This window comes from Larimichthys crocea, chromosome VIII, assembly GCF_000972845.2.
Source record: "Larimichthys crocea isolate SSNF chromosome VIII, L_crocea_2.0, whole genome shotgun sequence".
Taxonomy (NCBI): Eukaryota; Metazoa; Chordata; class Actinopteri; family Sciaenidae; genus Larimichthys; species Larimichthys crocea.
The window spans coordinates 3,403,531-3,424,483 of record NC_040018.1 but is presented as its reverse complement, the minus strand read 5'-3'; the positions used below and the strand labels follow the sequence as shown (position 1 = coordinate 3,424,483).

Below are 20,953 nucleotides of genomic sequence, written 5' to 3'. Positions count from 1 at the left end.
ACTTACACGCGCACTAGCAGTTGCGCGTTCACGCCGGCCCCTGGATGGGGCGGGGAACGGAGCACGGAGGCAGGGGCGACGGAGCCAAACCCCCGGGACCGGAGCTGGGACTGCGGGGTTGATATGTAAGGCATAGTGGCCGTACATGGTGCCGCAATTCCCGCGTTCAAAACATATTTCACCCGTAGACAACCGTTGAAAAACAAATTATCGGTTGTCACGCGACGAATACGCATTTAAAAACTCTAACCGTCTTGGTTCGATTCTACTCTAATGCGCATGCGCCATTCCTAACCGTTGTCGCTGCATCCAGTTTTTCTTACATCCACAACAGGAAGTAGGCACCAAATAGCACGGTAGCGACGTACGCAACGCACACCGGATGAATTTTAAATTGTGTTTTTAAAACAATTCCAGCGTCTGTTTTGAGTTTATATGACATTATAACGGCGGGGGTTGGGTTGATTTTTACGCATGTTGCTGTATTTACTCCTGAATAGATGTAAAAATGTAAATAAGGATAACCTTAAAATTCCTGCAGGTAACGCATCAAAGTGTGAGCCTTTCAGTAAATGTGCTGCGCGCTGTCACAGCTTCCTGGAGCACTTTACGTTAAGTCATTGCAATGAGGGACAAGACTTGGTGATTTTTTTTTTTTCGTGATACTTTTTACTTGAATGTGTCTCTTACAGGTATGAATATCAAATCACCCGCATGTATTTTTTTAACCTGACTCCACACAGTGTATGTCTCACTGGGTCAAATGAACGTTTGTAGCTTTAGTTTTTAAGCTTCGTGTGGCGGTTAGCTGGGGCTAATGCTAAAAAAAAAAAAAAGCTAAAGACCGTTGGAGAGCAGTGAGCTGCCTGCTGGTAAAAACGATGAACTAAACGCATTGCAGCAATGTGACACTGCAGTGGACACAGACAATCCTTTAGTTTAGTCAGTCGTGGACTAAATATTTTTAAAATAACACTTAATTTTAACGTGATAAGCTGAGTAAAAGTGTCTCAACGGCTCAAGATGGAACCATAACTGACATTAAACGGTTACTCCATTCAAGTTTAGGTTGAAGCTTCATCTCTGTGCAGCCTAATAAAGGTTAATAACTGTGTTTTCAGGTTTAAAACTGCACTGTGACCCAAACCAGTGATAAATAACCTCCTCCTGAAAATCGTTTGCTGTATAAAGTGACATAAACCAGTTAAAAATCCCCCAAAAAATGCTTGTTTTGTCTGATCTGCAGGTTAGTTTGATTACAATTCTGGATGTCTGATAATCATTGGAGCAGTATTGTAGCTGCGAATGAATGTTGATAATCCTTAGATTAAGATTTATTAATTAACCGGTGGATCTACAAAGTGCAAAATTCACATCTCCGTCCCAGTTTCCTTAAAGCCCAGGATGACATCTTTAAACATCAACGCACGATTCTCGTAATTAATCCTAGAACACTAACGTTAAAATTAGTAACACCATCGCTAACGTTGGGTATATTTTACCCGATATAATGGATCAGTTTATATAAAAGTACAACACTGTATGCCAAATTGTAGTACTCTTCTTTAATTTCCCAATATACAATATCACATAAAGTTTACAAAAAATAGGTACCATAGGGGACCCTTTAAAAAGACAGCAAAATTATTGAAAAATCAGGTAATCCTTAACGAGAACGTTCCAAACAAAAAAAAAAATAATGGAGCTGGGAACTTGTTCTTTGGTCCACCCATTCCTGGGACATGTGAGCCATGTCTGGTGAAGGCACAGACTTTCTGCATCACTGACAACTGTGGGAGAGATAGACAAAAAATGGCACTCTCTATCACTAACGTCGGGTAAAAGAAATCACCCGAACGCATGCCTCTTGAAAAAAAACGTAGCTGGGAAGAGGGAAACAAACATACCATTAATGACATCAGTGAGCAGCTTGAAGCTACCCAAGGACCCATGCAACTCAGACAGGAGCAACACAATGAAAATCACATGACAAGAATTGTGTGGGTGAAAATCACCCGACGTTAGTGTTCTAGGGTTAAGAAGAGTAAAAACATAAATCCATCCATCCATCCATTAGCTGTGACCACTTATCCTCATCAGGGTGGTTGTGGGCTTGAGCCTATCCCAGCTCACATTCACACCTCTAAAGGCAACTTAGAGTCACTAATTACCCTTTTAAGTGCATGTTTTTAGACTGTGGGAGGAAGCCGGAGTACCCGGAGTACTCTATCAAGGCTCCGGACGAGGTTTAAACGAGGAACCTTCTTGCTCTAAGGCGACAGTGCTTAACCACTGCAACTGATTATCTGTTCATCTGCTGCTATGATAGCTCCAAATAACTGTCAATTAATCTGCAAATTACTTTCTTGATTAATGAATTAATTGGTGGGTCTACAAAGTGAAAAATCACTTTGTAAAGTGGCAAAAAAAAAGCAGCAAATTCTCATAATTAAGAAAGTTTATACATATGAGTAAAAAGGTTGATTATTGATTTCCTTTCTGATGATTAAAAACAGTTATTGTCTTCCTCTGTGTTTTTCAGACTGATCCTCTCTGACTGTGTTGGAGGATGGACCCTGTAGTGCTGAGCTATCAGGACAGCCTGTTACGGCGATCTGATGTGTCCTTACTGGAAGGACCTTACTGGCTCAATGACCAAGTCATTGGTTTTGCCTTCGAGTACTTTGCTGCTGAGCGTTTCAGAGTCCTGGGGGACACCATCATCTTCATCAGCCCGGAGGTCACCCAGTTCATCAAGTGTGCCTCTTGCCCCGATGAGTTAGCCCTGTTCCTGGAGCCGCTGGATCTCGCCTCTCGTCACTGGGTCTTCCTAGCTGTTAATGACAACTCCAACCAAACGGCAGGGGGATCCCACTGGAGCCTCTTGGTCTACCATCACAAATCCAACCACTTTGCCCATTATGACTCTCAAAACGGCAGCAATTCGCTGCATGCACGGCGCATCGCCAGCAAGTTGGAGCCTTTCTTGGGCGCGGGGAGAAAAGCGCTGTTTGTGGAGGAGCCCTGCCCATCGCAGCAGAACAGCTATGACTGCGGCATGTACGTTATCTGTATCGCAGAGGCCTTATGCGAGAAGGCCAGGGTGGAGGGCTCACCACGCCTTCCTGTGCAAACCATCACCCCGGCCTACATTACCCAGAAGAGGGCTGAATGGTGCAGACTGATCCAGAGTTTAGCTCAGAGTGACCTTTGCTGCTCTCTGTCTTTTCCTTAGCACGTCGATTGCCCCTCACTTTATGCAGAACAGCTGTCAGCCTCTACATATCTACTGCTGGAGCATCTGAATGCACTCCTTGAATCTAACTATATATGAAGTATATTTCTATTCCAGTCTCTATCATACTCCAAAATAGAAACAAGTAAAAAAAAATAAAGCAATGTTCTGAGTCTTTAATGATTCATTGGTGTCATGTTTATCCCTTGTATATGCACAACAAAATACAGTATGTAAACAAGAACACCAGCATGCCTGTAAAAGGAATTTACCCATGTACATATTCAGTAAGAATGGACAATATGTCATGTGGCACAGACCTTTCTCCACTGTACAGTTTGGAGCGAATGTAGAAATGTTTACACAGATTATTGCTCAGGGTCATTTTAAATGAACTAGAATTGACAATAAGAATGTGCATCTTAAGTTTTGGCTCCCTGCTTTCACGTCGGCCGGTCTGCTCACACATTCTGTGTCTCAGTTTGAAACAGTACGTCTACAACGACGCGCTGTTAGTTTTGAGCCATTTAAATGCACTATGTGCTGTGAGTGTTTATGGGACAAAGGGTGAAATGTGGAGTGTGTGTATGAAACATTATCTGTTGACCCAATAAATTTCACTTTTGTCACATTTTTGTTGACAAAATGGTAAATTTGCTTTGTGGTTATTTATTTAAGTTTATATTCAAATAAATACATTGACATTTCTACTATATTTTCCTTTAGCAGAGTAATTTATATGTAATTATGAATATACAATTTACATCACTGAAGAAATGTATCATCTGTTTTGTATATGAATATTTATAAAGGAGCCTAAATGTTGCATAATATCTTAAACATCTTTGTTAGTACTAACACAGTTAGTATCTGTCCAAAGTAAATTAAACCTTCACATTTAGGCTGGAAGATAATCACAACCACATAATGACACATCTTAAGGTTGTTTTTATGAGTTTAAAATGACTTTAAAATTCATCAGTAATAAATTAAACAAAAACTGTCAGCTGATTATTTGTGTTACGAGCAATTCAGTCAACACTCAAAATGTATTGATACCCAGGCCTACCTTGCAATATAATATTGATATTTTAATAGTGCACCTTACTGAGACACCTTTTTTTTCTTTAAGTTGTCATCCATCGTATCTTTTTGTTGTGGTTTAAAAGAAAACAACACACATCTTGTACAAGACTGGAATGGCACGATGCTGAAAGAAACACAAAGTGCGAACCTCATTATGCTGTAATTTCAATAAATCTGTAGCTTTTTTCATCTTTTCATGTTTATTTTTAAAAGACTTTCATTTTTAGAACAGCTTAAAAATATAATTTCCACAAGAGTCCACAAGTAGAATGAAATAGTACAGACTGTCATCCAGCGTTGTACTTCAAATTAAGAAAGCACACAGGAAGGCCAAACTATTCTTTATTTACAACTCAACCATTCAGAGTGAGACTGTGGCCTTTGACATATTTATGAGCAAGCATTACTTCATCAGTTGGAAGAGGATTTGGGGGTTTTAAGAGAAGGAAAGGCAGTGTGACTGAATAAAAAAAAACATTTTCCTGTTTTGTATTATGCAACAACCTCTTACTACTTCCACTACCTAGAAAGCAAAAGGTGGAAGTTTAAGATTAAGCAAAATTTACGTAGGTAAATATTCATTTCATAGTTTTCCTTTATTGGCTTTCTGAAAACAATGTGAATGATCCATTTATTTTTAAAAAAGGGGGTGTGACTATGTGAAAATACATTATAATCAGACACACTCGACCTCCTGATCTGGCTGACTGCCCTGCAATGCTTTTAAATTCACATTGCTTGGACTGTTTCCACCCTCCACTCTCCTTCCTCTGGCATCCTGTACACATCTACATTCCACAGGCGTATTTCACCCGGAGTAACCAGTCAGACCAGCCATCAGGGTTTACTATTGTCCTAATAAAATGCCACAAAGTTGGGGCATTCACCACCCAGGCAGCACACTGCATTAGTGAGACAAAGAGCCCAGGGAAAGGCGCATTCATGTAGGCAGATTTGATTCTAAATGGCCAATTTATCAAGTCTGCTCCAGGAGTGCCTGACAACTGAACTTGAGTGTCATCTCAGGATGTAGTGCACCAGGGACTATCACCTTCTTATGTGCTGGATAACCTAAATGGGGATGGATAAATAAATTGGCAAATGATGCACAGCTTTCTGGGGCATGAAACAAAGGTTCTTAGTATTTGGTGTTTTTGTTATGCTGTAAATAAACAGTAGGTTTACTGATAATCGTTGCTGTAATTAGAAAGAAGGTCATTCTTCACCTTCAGGACACTCATGTCTCTCCTGCAGGTAGGTGCATAGCGATGCAGTGAGCCAAACACATAACTCAATAAAGGTTGAAGACGGCATTCAGCCTTTAAAGTCTTTAGTTTGGACCAGGTACAGTAATAAAACAACTTAGTCTCTCTAGTTAACTTAGGTTTCAGAGCAGGTCCACACCTGGAACGCACCTCTGATAACCTGCCAAGCAGAGACCTACCTGGTCAACCCATCCTGTCCATCCCGATATCACTATTGATAGGTACTCGGCTCAGGTGACTCAGTGCCTGAGACAGTTCCTGTCACAATGAGTCTCCCCCTCGATAACCCTTAAAACAGACAATATCCAAAACTCCTCCTCACATCCATCCATCCTCAAGACTTTCTCAAACTCTCATTGTTGTATCATGATCTTTGCTTTTTTGGCCCTTTAAAGTCTAGTTTTGATCAAGTATTAGCATTAAAACGACTTTAGTCAACTTTTTGGAGCAGGGCCACACCTCGAACACACCTCCAATCATCCGGTCCAACCATATTCACGTTAATTAATTCCCTCTTATTTAATCCTGTGCATCTCTATCCTTTTTTCCAGGTACTGTCTAAGAGGTACTCGGCCCAGGTGACTCAGCGCCTGAGACAGATCCCACCACAATGAGTCTTTCTAAACCTTCAATATATCCATCCCAGACGAGCCTAAACATACGATATCCAATAATCTTCCATCCATCCTCAACGCTTCATTTCATTAAACACTTTTTTTATTTTTCTTTACTACTGAACGCAGCTTTTGAACACACAGACCATGAAGGACTTGCACCTTGACTTGCATTTTGCCACTGACATAAAGAATGGACGTTGGTCACCACTTGATCCCAGACCAGCCTAAACAGATGATTTCCTCCTTACACATCATCAACTTCCTCACATCCATCCATCCTCAAGACTTCTTCATGCCATTAAACCTTCAAGCTCACATTGTTGTGGCACGGTCTTTTCTAGTGAACGCAGCTTTTGAACACACAGACCATGAAGGACTTGCACCTTGACTTGCAGTCTGCCTGTGAGGACCTGACTTGGATACACTCCAGAAGACTTTAAGTAGTATTTGGCTTTAATTTATGAGCAGACATACTGTATACCTTCATTTATAGACATAAACAAACGCAGAGCTCCATTAGTGAACTCAGTCACCGCTGTTCTTCATCAGCGTTGTGTGTAATTGATTTCAGGAGCAGCAGCCAAGGTTTTCTGCTCCAGGATCTCCAGGTGGTTCATATTTACTCGTCATATTGGACCCCTCGGGCCTGGAGTACATATATATACAAACACTAATGCACACATACATTTAAACACAAAATCCAAGAGCTCAGAACTGTCTCTGACCTCTGAAAGTAAAATCTGTTTCGGGAGTGCTGGCTCTTGTACATTAGTCACAACACATCTGTAACCAACTACATCAACTTGGAACCGTTTTAGCTTCATTTACAGCAGCATGCGTGAGAATCACTTTGATTAAAACATGCAACATCCTATCAAGAGGCCCCCAAGCCGGCACAGTTACATCCTGGACAGCACTGTTTCCAGGTGTGCACCACACAGTGACACATCTTTCTTTTTCAGGAGGTGTAAGCAGGTCAGGTCGATGTCACAACATCACAAAAGAAATAAAAAGGCAAGAATTAGATGCTCCGCTGCATGTGCAGCATGACTCCCTCCGAAGATAAGGCTCTCTGTTGTGCTCCATGTTAACAAGTGCCAGCCAGGCTTGTCCATCTCACTTCCTGGGATCAGGTTGTAAATTGGAGTTGTTATGTGGGTCAGTCATTGAGCTCTCGTTTAATGTTCTGTCCCTGCAGAAAACAGTGGGGAAATTACAAATCTTAAATCCAACAAAGCAGGCAATGAGAAGCTGGAGGCTCCAGCTTCAATATCTAAAGTGTTAGCAGGACAAGACCATGAAAAAACACATTTTTGGGAAATCTGTGAGCAATTACAAGGTGTAAGTAATACTTGACTTGTATCAACCTTTGTTGCCAACCAGGCAATTGGAGCAATACAGCCTCTGAAGCACTGTGTAGCTTGGCTAATACTCATATGTCCAATTTTGATATTAGCATCAGAGAAATAAATAGTTAAACCACCAGAGAATATTACCTATATACCTATTAAACCTTGACATATAAAACAAAGCATCACATTTTAGGAAATACGTTTAATGTATGCTTTCATTCTTGTTTGCACGGCTAAGCAGCGAGTTAGCTTAGCATACATATTAAAAAAAGTTGCACATAGTTAATTTAGCTCTGTCCAAATGCTGTCCTACCAGCAAATCTAAACCACATTTTTCTTGTACAGATTACACAAACAAGATATAATGTAATAAATTAGGTTTTTGTCAGGTTTGGATCAAGCAAGGCTAGCTGTCTATTTGCTACATCATATGTGGTTATGTATGGTTTGCACCCACATTTGCCTTTGTCGACTGTGCCACATCTTTGGCAAATTTAAGCCACATTCGTTTTTGTGATATTTGGGCTCTATTCGCCATTTACCACAGGGACGTCTTTAGGATCACATCCAGATTACACATGGCCTGGAGCCCTGCATCTTTGCCCACATTTGATCTGTGATTTTTGGGCTATATTTGCTTTATGGGTAAGAAAAAAGCCAGCAGTGCCACATCATTGCCTGAAGTGGCCTTCATCCGGATGGTTTCTGGGTAAGCTAACTGTTCTCCCGTTTACAGTGTTTGTGCTAAGTGAAGATAACTGGCTTCTGGCAGTAGTCTTTTATTTACCATACAGACTTAATAATGGTATCAATTTTCTCATCTCAACTCTCAGCAAGAAAGAATATGCGTATTTTCCACAAAATGTCAAACTCTTAGTTCACATCTTTGAACTCTCTAACACATGAGAAGAACCAGTCATTTTATCTTTGATGGCTCAAACTAATTTTTCTTAGTTTTACCACACGCGTGTCTTCTATAAACATACTGTAGCCTGTGTCACTTGGTGGACACTTGTAACCGAAGCCACTGATTCTGTGGAAAGTGCACACACACTGAGTTATGAGGGACCGCAGATCGTTCAGTGGTGGGCTCGTTGGGTTGAATTAGTTATTGCTGGAAGGAAAAGTAAAGAGCTGATGAAGTGCAGATGCTGATGAACCCAGAGGAAGAAAGAAAGAGAGAGAGGCAGACAGAAAGACAGAGGAAAAGATGAGCGTGAAGAGAAAAATGAAAAGGTACGGTAAATTTGATTCCATGGTAATATTCAGACAGACAACAGATAATCCAACCGTGAAGATCCAGACTTGAATGGTTGTTCCTTCTCCACCTCATGGGCTCCAAATCAACCCATGGGACAATAAAACTTAAAGCAGACTTTAACTAAACTCTCCCTTATATACTCTAACAGACACATTTGTATGATTTAACCCATTCCAGCAGTTATCTTGTGCTGAAATGTTGTAAAATATTGTTTTGGCATGGTCGACTTCCAACAGCCCTCCAGAGAATGGGTGTGAACTTGTTGCTCTCAGTCAATGGTGGGCAGATAGACTTATAAATATAGTGAAGCTATCCAACTTGTTTGTGAACACTGGGGCGTGTCTGTGGTCACAGCCAACCTCTATTAATCAAAACACAGTTTAACATGTGGTTGCATTACATTATGTGTCCTTTGAGGTCCATTGGCAGGGGATAAATAAAGTTTTATCTGGTTATATTTTTTGTACAATCAAAATCAATTGTAGCCTAAAGGGCCTCAGCTTTGATTTGACCGGAAATACACCAGGAGTAGCTAGAGGTCTGTTAATTAATACCTGCTCATATAGCGTAAACCTCTATGCAGATGACACACAACTCTATCTGTCTACATACCTACATGGATAAACGCACACCACCTCCAGCCGTACCTCTCAAAAAATGAATTACCAGTCCTCTCAGCCAAACTTACTATACACCATGACAGCAACATAAAAATTGACTGCCTATCTCTTGCTCCTCCCAGGGTAGCGGGAAACTTTGGAGTCATGATTAATGACGGACTAACCTTCTTTGATCACAAAAACTTCTTGTCTGTTGTTCCCGTTGGTAGAACATCCCACCAGATTAGGGGCGTCTCTCCCTAACCTCAAAATCCTCCTGAAGCTCTTTAGAGAATACCTCCTCTCCAACACTACCAACAACTGGACATGCTAAATCTACCCCCTCTACAAATGTCACTTGATTCTATGCGAGAAGTAGTTATGTTGCTATTAGTCTGTTATGGGAAAAACATTTAACCCATAAAGTAATAAACCAAAAAGAGATGGAGACCCCAGCCAAAAGAAACACTAGAGAGGGAAAGACAGGGCCAGCCACGCTGTGGGCCGTCGCACCCTGCACTTCCCCACTAACTAAGGAAAGACAGGCCTACCCTAACACAAAACGAAAAAAACTGGACTACCGGACGTCTCCAACTCAAACTAAAATAAGAAAACTCTGCCATCACGGACAGGGTAAAAAAAACAAGAGTTTAACTCAGCTCAAAAGACAGAAAAGCAAACCTTCCCCTGCTGCTTCTGCCCCAGAGTGAGAGAGTCCAGCCTCTCTCCTCCTCCTCTTTAACCCCTACCTGATTACCAAATTGACTTCCACCTGTGGAGGAAGAAACAACGAGGGAGGACAGGAGGGAGAACAGCAGCCCCAAAAAGAAAACACATAACATAGTCGGTCTACTAGTAGTAGTTACTGATGGACTAACATGCCTTTGTCAGCGGTACATTGATTGTTTACCTCTGGATAAAAGCATCAGCTAAATGATGATGAAATATAAATGTAATTCATCTTCTGAAAATTGTCTTCTTACACAGTTCCTAGAACTTGCTAGATATATCTATCTTATGTTTAAATATGATTTTATAAACAACAAAGCTATCATTTTCTTGCCTCAGTTGTGGAATATTTCCATAAAATGTACGGCATTTGTGATTATATTCTCTCTGGATATTTCCCAAATTCCCTTGGATTGTAAGAAATATTTGCACAGTGCATTGCAGTGAAACTCAACACCTCTCACTTCATAAATTGATTAACTGTAATGCACTTGGATTGTGCTCTTGTGCAGACGTGGACACTTTTAAAGCACCACTGAGGTAATGCGTTCTTGGAAAACCTCCAGTAATACAGCATGTGTGTGTGTGTGTGTGATGATTTTACTGTGTGTAATACAGACTGTCTAGCATGAAGTCACAGCCAGTGTTCTCCTTCACACCACAGATGTCAAAGGTCACCTGGAGAGCATTCCAGGACAGACAATATGGCTCCCTGGAGGTATGGATGAGGCTGCAGCTTGTCTGGCCATCTGCTTTAACCTGCCCCCCCTCCACACACACTCATATTTATACAGCGTTACAGTAGTTGGCCCCTGCACTTTGTGCTTTGTAAGGTCTCCAGAAGGCTCACTGTTCAACTGAGGGTTATAAACAAGGTGCTACAAAAGCTTATAATTATAATAAACCTGTTTCTATGGCACTTTTATTAGATGCTAACTTAAAAAATGGCATGCATCAGTGGTGGAGGAAGTATTCAGACCCTTTACTCAAGTAAAAATAACAATACCACTCCATTACAAGTAAAAGTCCTGCATTTAAAGTAAAATTATGTAAATATCATCAGAAAAAGTTCTCATTATGCAGCAGAACAAATCTTTTCATTGTTGTATAAGCTTATGTTATAAAACAACTTATATTATAGTCAACTTTCTGTCTGGACTTTGTATGAATGTCTTTGTGGACTCTCTCTGGGTACTCCTGCAGTCCAAAGACATGCACCTAATGGGTTAATTGGTGACTGCATAATGTCCCATAATGTAAGTGAGCATGGTTGTTTGTCTCTATGTGCCCTGTGATGAACTGATGACTTGTCCAGTGTAAGTTGTTACAGATAATGGATGGATGGAAATCTTCTCCAACTTTCAAGCTGTTCCTGGACCAATTATCGGATTTTTTTCCATTAGAGGGAGTTACTTTAGAAAAATATAACCATGGACACATTTAAAGATCTTTGGATTGAAATTCGTTCGAGTTCTGATGTATCATAGCATACATCGTCTACATTTCAACTATTTTTTACTAAATGGTTATAGGTCTGACTTTCTCATAACAAACCTTTAAAACATCCTCTAGAGATAAAAAGCTCCATTAGAATAATGGACGTTAGTGTTGGAAACATGGTGCACTTGTGGGAGACATTTTTAAATGTAGTTTCCTTGGTGTTAAAGTGAGAAAATAATCACAGTCTTTCATCATGGTGACTGGGTGGAGGGTTTGGAAGATGGAAGAATACTTCAAATGTAATGAACCGAATCCCAGAGGCTCCACTTTTCATTCCTTCAGTTAAGTTGCTACTTCAATCCATTTTGATCTTGAAGTGGAGTTACTGTATATTTTGTTAGAGACAGGTTATGGCTGCAGTGCACCTTCACATTCAAATATACCTCTTCAAATACTGGCCTGGCGTTTTCTTAGTTTGCACTTAGTTTATCTTTAATTAATCTTTAAACTTCCACTGAAATGAAAAACAATTCAGATGTCCACCAATCAGACATTTTCTAAAGGTTTAAGATGTATATATGATTCATGTTTGCTTGCAGAAATATTCATCTTCCTGGATGTAAACTTAATCACACTGAGAACGATCTCCAATATCATTTATCATCTCCTCTCTGTTTTTAAAAGAACAATGACGTCTGGGGAGGGGGGAGACGTCTGTCTAATGTCAGGTCACATATTAAAATTAGGTCTTAACACTTAACACACATCATGATTTTATTAAAATCATAAGTTTGAGGTTTGATCGTCGGCAGGCTTGTTCAGCATCGGCTGTGCCGGATTCCTGGCATATTCCTCGGACAGAGTCAGGACACTCGACCCTCTGAACCAGGTGTCTTTCTCTGTGATGCCACCCCCCTTTTTTTTACTGCGGGAACTATGCCACCTGTCAGTCATTGAGGTTGTCATGGTATCCACTGTTTTTTTCAGGCATTTGTCTGAAAGGTGCAATGATGAATATTAATTGTACAAGAACAACCTGTGTATGTCTTGTTTACATTCATATTATCCATAGTTTCAGTGGAAAAATTTAGTGTATCAGGATCAACAGATACCTTTATAGAGTTATTTTAAAATCAGAGCTGTTGAATCCATGTTGTTACATATTGGACGGATGTAGGTCATTTCAGATATTGTTATGGGTGGAGGTGCTCTGCGCTCTGTGTTCACTAGATGTCAGTGTAGTTTCACACTTCAATAACCATAGGGCCATTTTTCTTTTACCCTGTTTAAAATCTCATGATCAGAAACTCTTGAGGAATTCTGAGCGGACACATTTAATTTAATCCAAACTGAACTGATAAAACATATTGCTCTCGAGTATTTAGTCTTTTTTTTAATGAATAAAGTTATTGTGTAGCACCATTTTACTGTTTAAAGTTTTTTTTCTTTTTCTTTTATATATTTCTTTTTCTTATTCCTTTACACACTCGCTTCTGTAAGCCATATACTGCTTAAACAGGATTGTGCAACACAGTCTCATGTTCCTTTAATCTCCTGAACTAAAACTTTATTTTAAATTGTTTGGTGGGTTTCCACGTCAGGCTAATTTAGTGGGAAATTTGTATAAAATGATCCATATGTAGAGCTCTACAGTATGTCTACCATTGATGAAGCATAAAAGAAATGTAGTCTTGGATTTTGCATTTGTCACTTTAACAGCCTGATCCTGAAAATTAGATCCATACTCTTTGTTTCATAACTGTCAGCACGTCTCTCTCTCAGTTTCTCTGAATTCTGTCCTGAGACAACATCAGAGCCAAATGTCAACAATTACCACAGTTGTACTCAGATATACTAGTAAGTTCAACCTGCCAAAAACCATGACAAAGTCCATCCTCACCTCTTTCGTTACGCTGCTGCCATCGCCAAGAACATAGACAGATTGCAGCGAGTCATTCGATCTGCTGAGAAGGTGATTGGCTGCAATCTTGCAATCTGCTGCCTCTTCAGGACACTGCAGTGTGTAGGAAAGGTTTTGGCTGAACCCTTCCACCCTGGACGCAAACTTTCTGAGACACTTCCATCTGGCAGTCCATCCAACCAGGACCAAAACTTCACGGCATATGAACAGTTTTTTCCCCCAACTGCTGACTTCATCAACAAGGCCCGGGGACTCTCATCCTCCACATTAGACCCTCTACATCACAATAACATAGGATCTATTGACTCTATGTGTTACATTAGCGCACACCTTTTATTTAACATCTTTTGGATTACTCCTGCATATTCCTGCACAAACTGTGCAGCTCTTTTTATTTAAAAACATCTTGTATATATATTTATATCTTCTAGTACTTGTTTTTTTATCTTCCACATATTCTTTATGTTTGTTATGCACCAAAACACATTTCTTGTATGTGAAACTTGCAGATATACCTGTTTCTTATTCTTTTTTTAAAGATTTAAAGTTTTTTTTGGCCTTTTATGATAGTACAGCTGAAGATAGACAGGAAGCAGAGAGAGGGGGAGTGACACGCAGTAAATGGCTGTCCAATGCGGGATTCAAACCGGGGCCAGCTGCAGCGAGGACTATAGCCTCCACACACAGGACAGCCGCTTAACCCACTACGCTACTGACCACCCCTACCTGTTTCTTATTCTTAAGTACTACGTGTTCTTACAGCATGACACATAACTGACTGTAACTGATGTAACTCCCTTCATATCAGTATCGGGGTCACATGGTTACTCTGTGGTTTAGAAAACTCTTCAGCATCTTGAGTTTATGGAGTGTTTTCCAGCCCCATGAGATAATGTCAAACATGATATTCATGTATTCTTTGACTTATGTCAAAGTTTAGTTTTTTTGTAGCTTCTCAATATTTGACATTTTAGACGATACACATTTCAACCCATGAAAACAGTGAGAAGTTATTACATTTAAACTGAAACATGTGGAAGAAAAACCAATCCTTGCTGGTGTACGGCCAACTCTCCATATGTAATGTATTAGGCATTAAGTCTTTCTGCCAACATTGTGCTCCAGTTTTATAATTTAGGTTGAGTCGTAGAGGTTACGAAAATTTGCTCTGCTGTTGGAGTCAAGACTTTTCACGGTGGTCCTGTACGTGGAGCCAAAACGACACAGACTGTTGGATACTAAAGCCACAAATATATATTTTTTTGCTTCTCTACATTTCATCGCCAGTTTAATTCATGTGCGCCAAATCAGTCAAATATCTTCAGACAAAGATAACACGAACGCTCAGGACGTCAACGTGTCTCTGATGACTTCATTTGAAATGTATAAAAGAAAACACCCTGGGTATTCCTTTCACACAGCAGAATTAGTACAACTAAAAACAAAAAAAAATGATGCATGTCATCTAACCATCTCATTCACATTGTAGCCAACACCCACACAAGCAGTGCTATCACTCCAGTATATTACAGTTAAATGACAGGTAACTTCATTCAGTCAAGTGTTTGCAGTCATAACATCCATAAATACCTTCAAAAATGACAACTGAGTACCTATCATCAAGCAAAAAATAGATCTAAACTCTTAAAACAGTTACATACATGTGAAATAACGCAGACATATTTTTTTAAAAAGTGCATCATGGCGGCTGGTTTTAGCCTTCCTACTGAGGGTTATGGCAAGATCCCACCAGAGAGAAACCAAACGTTAAAGTTTAGTCCAGAATAATAATGAATGAGTCACGGCGACTCACCTGAAATATCTTTACCTTTTCAAGTAATTAACGCGTTTAATTATCTCTTACATTTCCAACCTTACCTCTAGTCTCCATCACCGCTCCAAAACTTCATCAGTGTTCTCAAATATTTGAGGCTAACAAGCTTTACATTGCAGAGTCATGTGGTTATGGATGAAGTGTCCATGAGAGGGATAGGCCGCGGTAGACGATCATAATCTACAGTAAAACCCACTGAATAAATAGGCAGTCTGTTTGCATAGTCTGGAAGTGATCACTAAGTCGGAGCTCATTCCACGGAGAGAAGATAAATTCCTCCTGGATCTGGGCTGATGTTGCTCCTTCGTGTTTTGCGGGCTGGTGCGGGGGTTGATCTAGATATTTTCTGGGGCTCTAAAGCTGGTCCTGGATCTGTGCAGGAGGGCACAACATCAACTCAACAAGCATGAGGGGAGTAAACAGCAGCTGATGGGTCAAAGCAAGGAGAGCAGTGGTTACCTGGAAGAGAGGAAAACAGCCGAGTCAGTAGACTGTTGAGAATACATGGAGGATAAATCAACAGCATAACTCTCATTTTTAAAATTTTCCAGCCATACACTGATGCCAGAACACAGTATACACTGATAATGTCCATGTGCAACAGAACATCTAACTATCTCAACCTCAACCTCATCCCTCTGAGCAACAGTTAAATAAGAATATAAGAAATCACCAGTCATTGTTGCAGTGAAAAGTGCACAATGATGCCTCTAACAAGCTGGAATTAACAGATGTGTAGCTTTAGCAAATTTATCCTGAGAGTTTGCACTATTGGAACTTTAGCTGAACATACTGTAGACTGACAAATCACTCTGGTGGCTAGAGCTCAAATCCGAGCACTGCTGTGGTCCATTAATAATAATATTCTGCAGTCACTTCCTTACTTTAAGGTTTTGGAGGAAAAAAGAGTTACAACAGTCCGAAACTATTTCATCTGGTGTCTGAATGACACTGTTTTTATCTCTGTTAAAACAGTCATTATTGAAGGAAAGATGAAAAACATTAAAATAACAGGAGACCACAAACGTTTGAGAAGTAGTGTAACACTTGTTACTGTTTATTTATTTTCCTCTTTGTTAAATTAAAGCTTCCCTGGACTTTAAATGTTCGATATCTTTGATATATTAATGTTTTTTTTGTTTTTTTTTTTCAATAAAAGCTCCATGTACTTTAAAGTACATATAATGATGATGTTACCTCTCTCTCAGGGGCAGATTTGGGTTACTGAGGAAGGACAGCTGCTGCTCCAGACTGCACACACGAAAAGCCAGGTAGCATGACGACAGGATGAGGAGAATAATACTGACAAAAGAGGAAGAGGAGGAGATGAGACACACAGATTAGTTTTATGTTTTCAGGATTATTATGATGTTCGATACTGGAGCCCTCTGCTGACATGGAGGAGTTGTAATGCCTTTTAATGAACACTGGGAGGCAACATTTGACTTTCTGACAACATACTGAGGCACAACACTGTCCTTGAACAACTGCCTTAAAGGACCATAACAGTGTTTTTGCAAGCTTTAACTCCACAACTGCAAATCTTTGAAAGTAGTGATGATTTTTATTAATTTCTGCACAGTAAACGTTCACGTTCATACTAAATATACATGCACGGTTTCCATTGTTAGTGATATAATTAATGTGAAGTCATATTTAAGGAAGAAATCTTCCACAATGAGAGGTGTGTGTGTGTGAGTGTGTGAGTGTGTGAGTGCGCCGTCAGCATTATGACAATAACAAACCTTCAGTAGCAGATAAGGATTCATTGCTCTCTCAAGGACACTTAAGCAGAGCGGCTTCATGCCCTCTGGGTGAAGGACAGTCTCCATGGTCACTGTGTGTGTGTGTGTGTGTGTGTGTGTGTGTGTCTCTCTCTCTTATGCTAGAGGACAGGTGGAGTAAGGAGAGCTCACTGAGACAAATTATTTGATGCATTGCGGCGAGTCTTAATGATTAAGATACGTCTCACAGGAGGAGACTTCTCAGTGGAAAAATACAAAGTGTTTTAACACCTCTGATCCCCACCTGTGCTCTGTTGGACTGTTTGAATCGCAAACTATTTATATCTCCATGTTAATGCTCACAGTGTGTGTGTGGCTGTGTGAGTCAGCTGCTGGAGGAGGTGAAGATGGTGGTGGTGGTGGTGGTGGTGCTGGTGGCGGTGTCTGTGTCCCCCTGTATACTCACAGAAGGGTGAAGAACTTGAGCAGCTGGTATTCCATCTGGCTCAGCTCTGCCACTGGCTCTGATAAAAGACCTCTGTCTGTTTGCAGAGCTCGCTCTGTAACACACACACACACACACACACACACACACACACACACACACACACACACACACATAAAATCATTAACACTACTTGGCTTTACAGTACTTTACAAAGATAATTTGCACTTTGAAAATGAATCACAATATTAAGTAAATCAATTAGGCGTCCTGAAGGCTCCTCGTTTTTGTTTATATTATTATAATGAAATACCAGAGGGTGCAATCAAATGATATTAATTAACACTGTGAACTGTTCATTTACACATGCCTCTTGTAACTGTTACAAAAAGTGATTCATCTTTGATTATTTTTAAGCATTTTTACCTAAAACCTAATAAATACTAAAAATCTGAAAACTGTTTTTGCACAATTAATTTGGAGGAATTAAATTTTATTTATATAATGCCAAATCAGAACAGAAGTTATCTCATGACTCTTTCCATATAGACCGTACTCTTTATAATGTTATCTACAGAGACCAAACAATTCCACCATGAGCACATGTTGCACTTTTGTTGATTAACTGTATGTGTGCATATAAATATATTATACTGTATGTATGTAAATACTGTATGAAAGTATGCACTGATTGGCCACTTCATTTGATACACTTGTACAATCCAATGTGATCCATCACACCAACTCTGCCATAAATGGAGAGGCATTCATTTAACTATTATGTGTGAAACTGTATTATGGCCCTCTCGTGTGTGTAGATGGGATGGCCAAAGTATTAGAAACACCTGCCATTATGATGCAGTCCAGTTTAACAGTACTGCAAACTACAACCTCAATACAATAATAAACATAATAATTAAATGAATACCTCTCTGGCAGTGTCAATAAAAACTGAAATATTATGAGCTTTGTAAAATCAAAGATACATCAACAAAGAAAACAAGGCAAGCTCGATTAAGTTCTACATGCTTAAATCTTACATGCTTGAAAAAGAGGAAATATAAACTTGAATACATTTTTTTTAATACATTTTCTGTGTGTCATGTGGCCGGAGCTACATTTCAATAAAGCTGAATCTTGAACTTTATGTTGGTTTTACTCTAATATTGCAAACTTTGACCACTATATTGTTTGAATTATACAAAATCAGGAGCTGAAATCTATACATCTCTGTTATTATTGTATACATTGTTTGTTTTTGCACAGGTCCTTTATGTGTGCGACGTAAAGCCACTATAATGCAGCTATAAGCACCCATACATCTTGTAATCACATTACCACAGAAGCTCACGCTGATCAAATATCCGACATGTCAGTGTTTCGAAACGATCTAAAGTCTGTCAGCGTGTAGCCGTTAAACTGTCCTCGGACAACTCTGACAGCAGACATTGTTTGCGATAATCTCTGTTTAATCTGCATCGGCTCAGAGCTTTTTAATACAAGCCCTCGCACGATTTAATCTCCGTTTGGAGCCTAATGTGTCATTGCGTAAGAGAGATGTTGCCATCCAAAAGCAATTACTCGGTGTGTTTGGTTCTCTCTTCCTCGCACACGAATGAATGAAAACACACGCATCCTGTATATACAGTATACAGACACTAAACATGATCTGACAAAACACTGTTATCCAACAATATAAATTACTTCCTGAAGATGTAACGATTCGGTCCTCACTTCATTAACTCCCTCTTTCATTTAGGTCAGACTGCACACTGTTACTTATTACCTATGAAACTCTTCATGGATTAACAAGTGCTTACTTGGCAGAACTCCTTCACTCTTTTATTCTCCCGCATACACTCAGACGACATAGTGCAGGTTGTCATTTTAAAGATTCATAAGCACGTTATCGCTGGCAGAGCATTTTCTCACCATGATCCACTCCACCCCCGAACAATCAGAGCGGAAAACAACATTGAGATCATTAAACTGATCATTACTATTATATAAAATTATTATTTTCTCTTTCCTGCTGCTGAATTGTGTAATAGATTAGGAGATTTCTCTTCATATTTGATGAATGACGTCCCGCAGGACGCTGATATCAATAAATAACTGATTTAACTCACAGTTTTCTTATTATTTTATGTACATGCTGTATCATAACACCTGTAGTTTTACTGTCACAGACCACGGGGTACAGTAAAGTGTTGAATTTGAACCAGTTTTGAGGTGCAGATATCTATAAACAGTAGTAACCAGCGATAATCTGTTCAAATTAACTGACTATATGTGGCCTTGAATGAAGCCTTGGACTTTGCATGCACGTGATGACACTGCCTCATCATTGTAAGACGTGAGATTTTTTTATCACCTTCCAGCAGCTGCTCTGATTTGAAAGGCGTGTCTACGGGGCTCAGGCTGCTGGTAGAGTTCCCCAGGAGATCAGGAAGGGAGGAGGACACAGACACCACCGAGGGTTTCCTTCTCCACTTTAACACTGATGGGAATTCATCGACCACGGGGAACCCGTCCGTAGCCGGGAACTCGTCCTGTGGACGTGGAAAAAAACGTGGAGAATGTTGGAAAAGATGATGGTGATCCAACTGTAACAGACAGTGATGCTTCTCAGATTGTTTTTATTCGAGTGATTTAGAAAATGTGAAAATATCCTGAATTTAGCAGGAAGAAATAAACTGATGAATGAGATAAACTTTTAGACTGCCAGCTTTTGGTGTGTTTCTCCTTTCTATTTATAAATGTTAACAAATGAATAAAAACAGTTGTTAAAAACTTAATTTTGGGCTTGGTAAGTGGTCAAATTATTTTAAAAAACATGGAGTTCTAACAACCTGACAGCCTAAAAGTTATTCTTGTTAATTAAGTTATTAATTGTATCTTCTGTCCGTCTCGTGCTGGCCTACAACAGTTACTGAAGCTACGCTCACACTGAATTGATTTTGATATCAAATATGATGCAAAATCTTCATCTGTGTGTGGAGTGAGATTGAATATCTCAGCCATTACATAGTCAATGACCTATTAGATGATCACATGCAGTGCTGTAAGCTGTCTGCACAAACTAATATGCTTGCAGGTAAGTTTGGCATGTGTTCACACACTGGAGGCTTTGTGTAGAGCTTTTTGTGCTTTGTTATACTTGTGGTGTTCCTACATTTAAATAACATGCAGAGACTCGATGTGGCCAATAACGATGGTATGAGAACACTCCTTAGACTTCCACGATGGTGTAGTTGAAGTCAGCGTGCCGACCTGCTCTGCATTAATACAAAACCGCATGTACAGATATGTGTGCAGGCTGTCTGCTTCACAAACTGATCCGGTTTTCATCTACATTGTGGAGCCACACTTGAGTTTGTACGTGGATACAGTGAGTCGATTTTCTGTCTTGCATGTTGCAAGTGTTGCTGTGTATTTTCTGTTT

The 20,953-nt window shown here is 39.8% G+C and overlaps 2 protein-coding genes across 7 annotated transcripts in view; one reads left to right on the top strand and one right to left on the bottom strand.

Moving 5' to 3' along the window:
- Nucleotides 1–13: 13 nt before the first annotated feature.
- senp8 (SUMO peptidase family member, NEDD8 specific) lies at nt 14–3,420 on the top strand. Of its 2 annotated transcripts, none has more exons than XM_010732835.3 (2): nt 14–125; nt 2,543–3,420. In XM_010732835.3, exon 2 carries the CDS (start codon nt 2,570–2,572, stop codon nt 3,233–3,235), a length of 666 nt encoding a protein of 221 aa, XP_010731137.1. In that variant the 5' UTR covers nt 14–125; nt 2,543–2,569; the 3' UTR covers nt 3,236–3,420. The 2 variants fall into 2 exon arrangements, with proteins under 2 accessions (XP_010731137.1, XP_010731129.1); XM_010732827.3 differs by lacking the exon at nt 14–125 and adding an exon at nt 480–692.
- Nucleotides 3,421–14,741: 11,321 nt separating this feature from the next.
- Nucleotides 14,742–20,953, bottom strand: part of gramd2aa (GRAM domain containing 2Aa) — a 31,692-nt gene continuing 25,480 nt past the window's right edge. For 4 of the 5 annotated variants that reach the window (XM_027281830.1, XM_027281833.1, XM_027281832.1 and 1 more), the window contains exons 9-12: nt 19,883–20,060; nt 17,530–17,623; nt 16,537–16,641; nt 14,742–15,711 (exon numbers count right to left, since the gene is read on the bottom strand). In XM_027281830.1, the coding sequence (XP_027137631.1) occupies nt 15,675–15,711; nt 16,537–16,641; nt 17,530–17,623; nt 19,883–20,060 (414 nt within the window). In that variant the 3' untranslated portion in view covers nt 14,742–15,674. Of the gene's footprint in view, nt 15,799–16,536; nt 16,642–17,529; nt 17,624–19,882; nt 20,061–20,953 lie in introns of all 5 variants that reach the window. The other variant, XM_019275775.2, reaches the window with a different exon arrangement.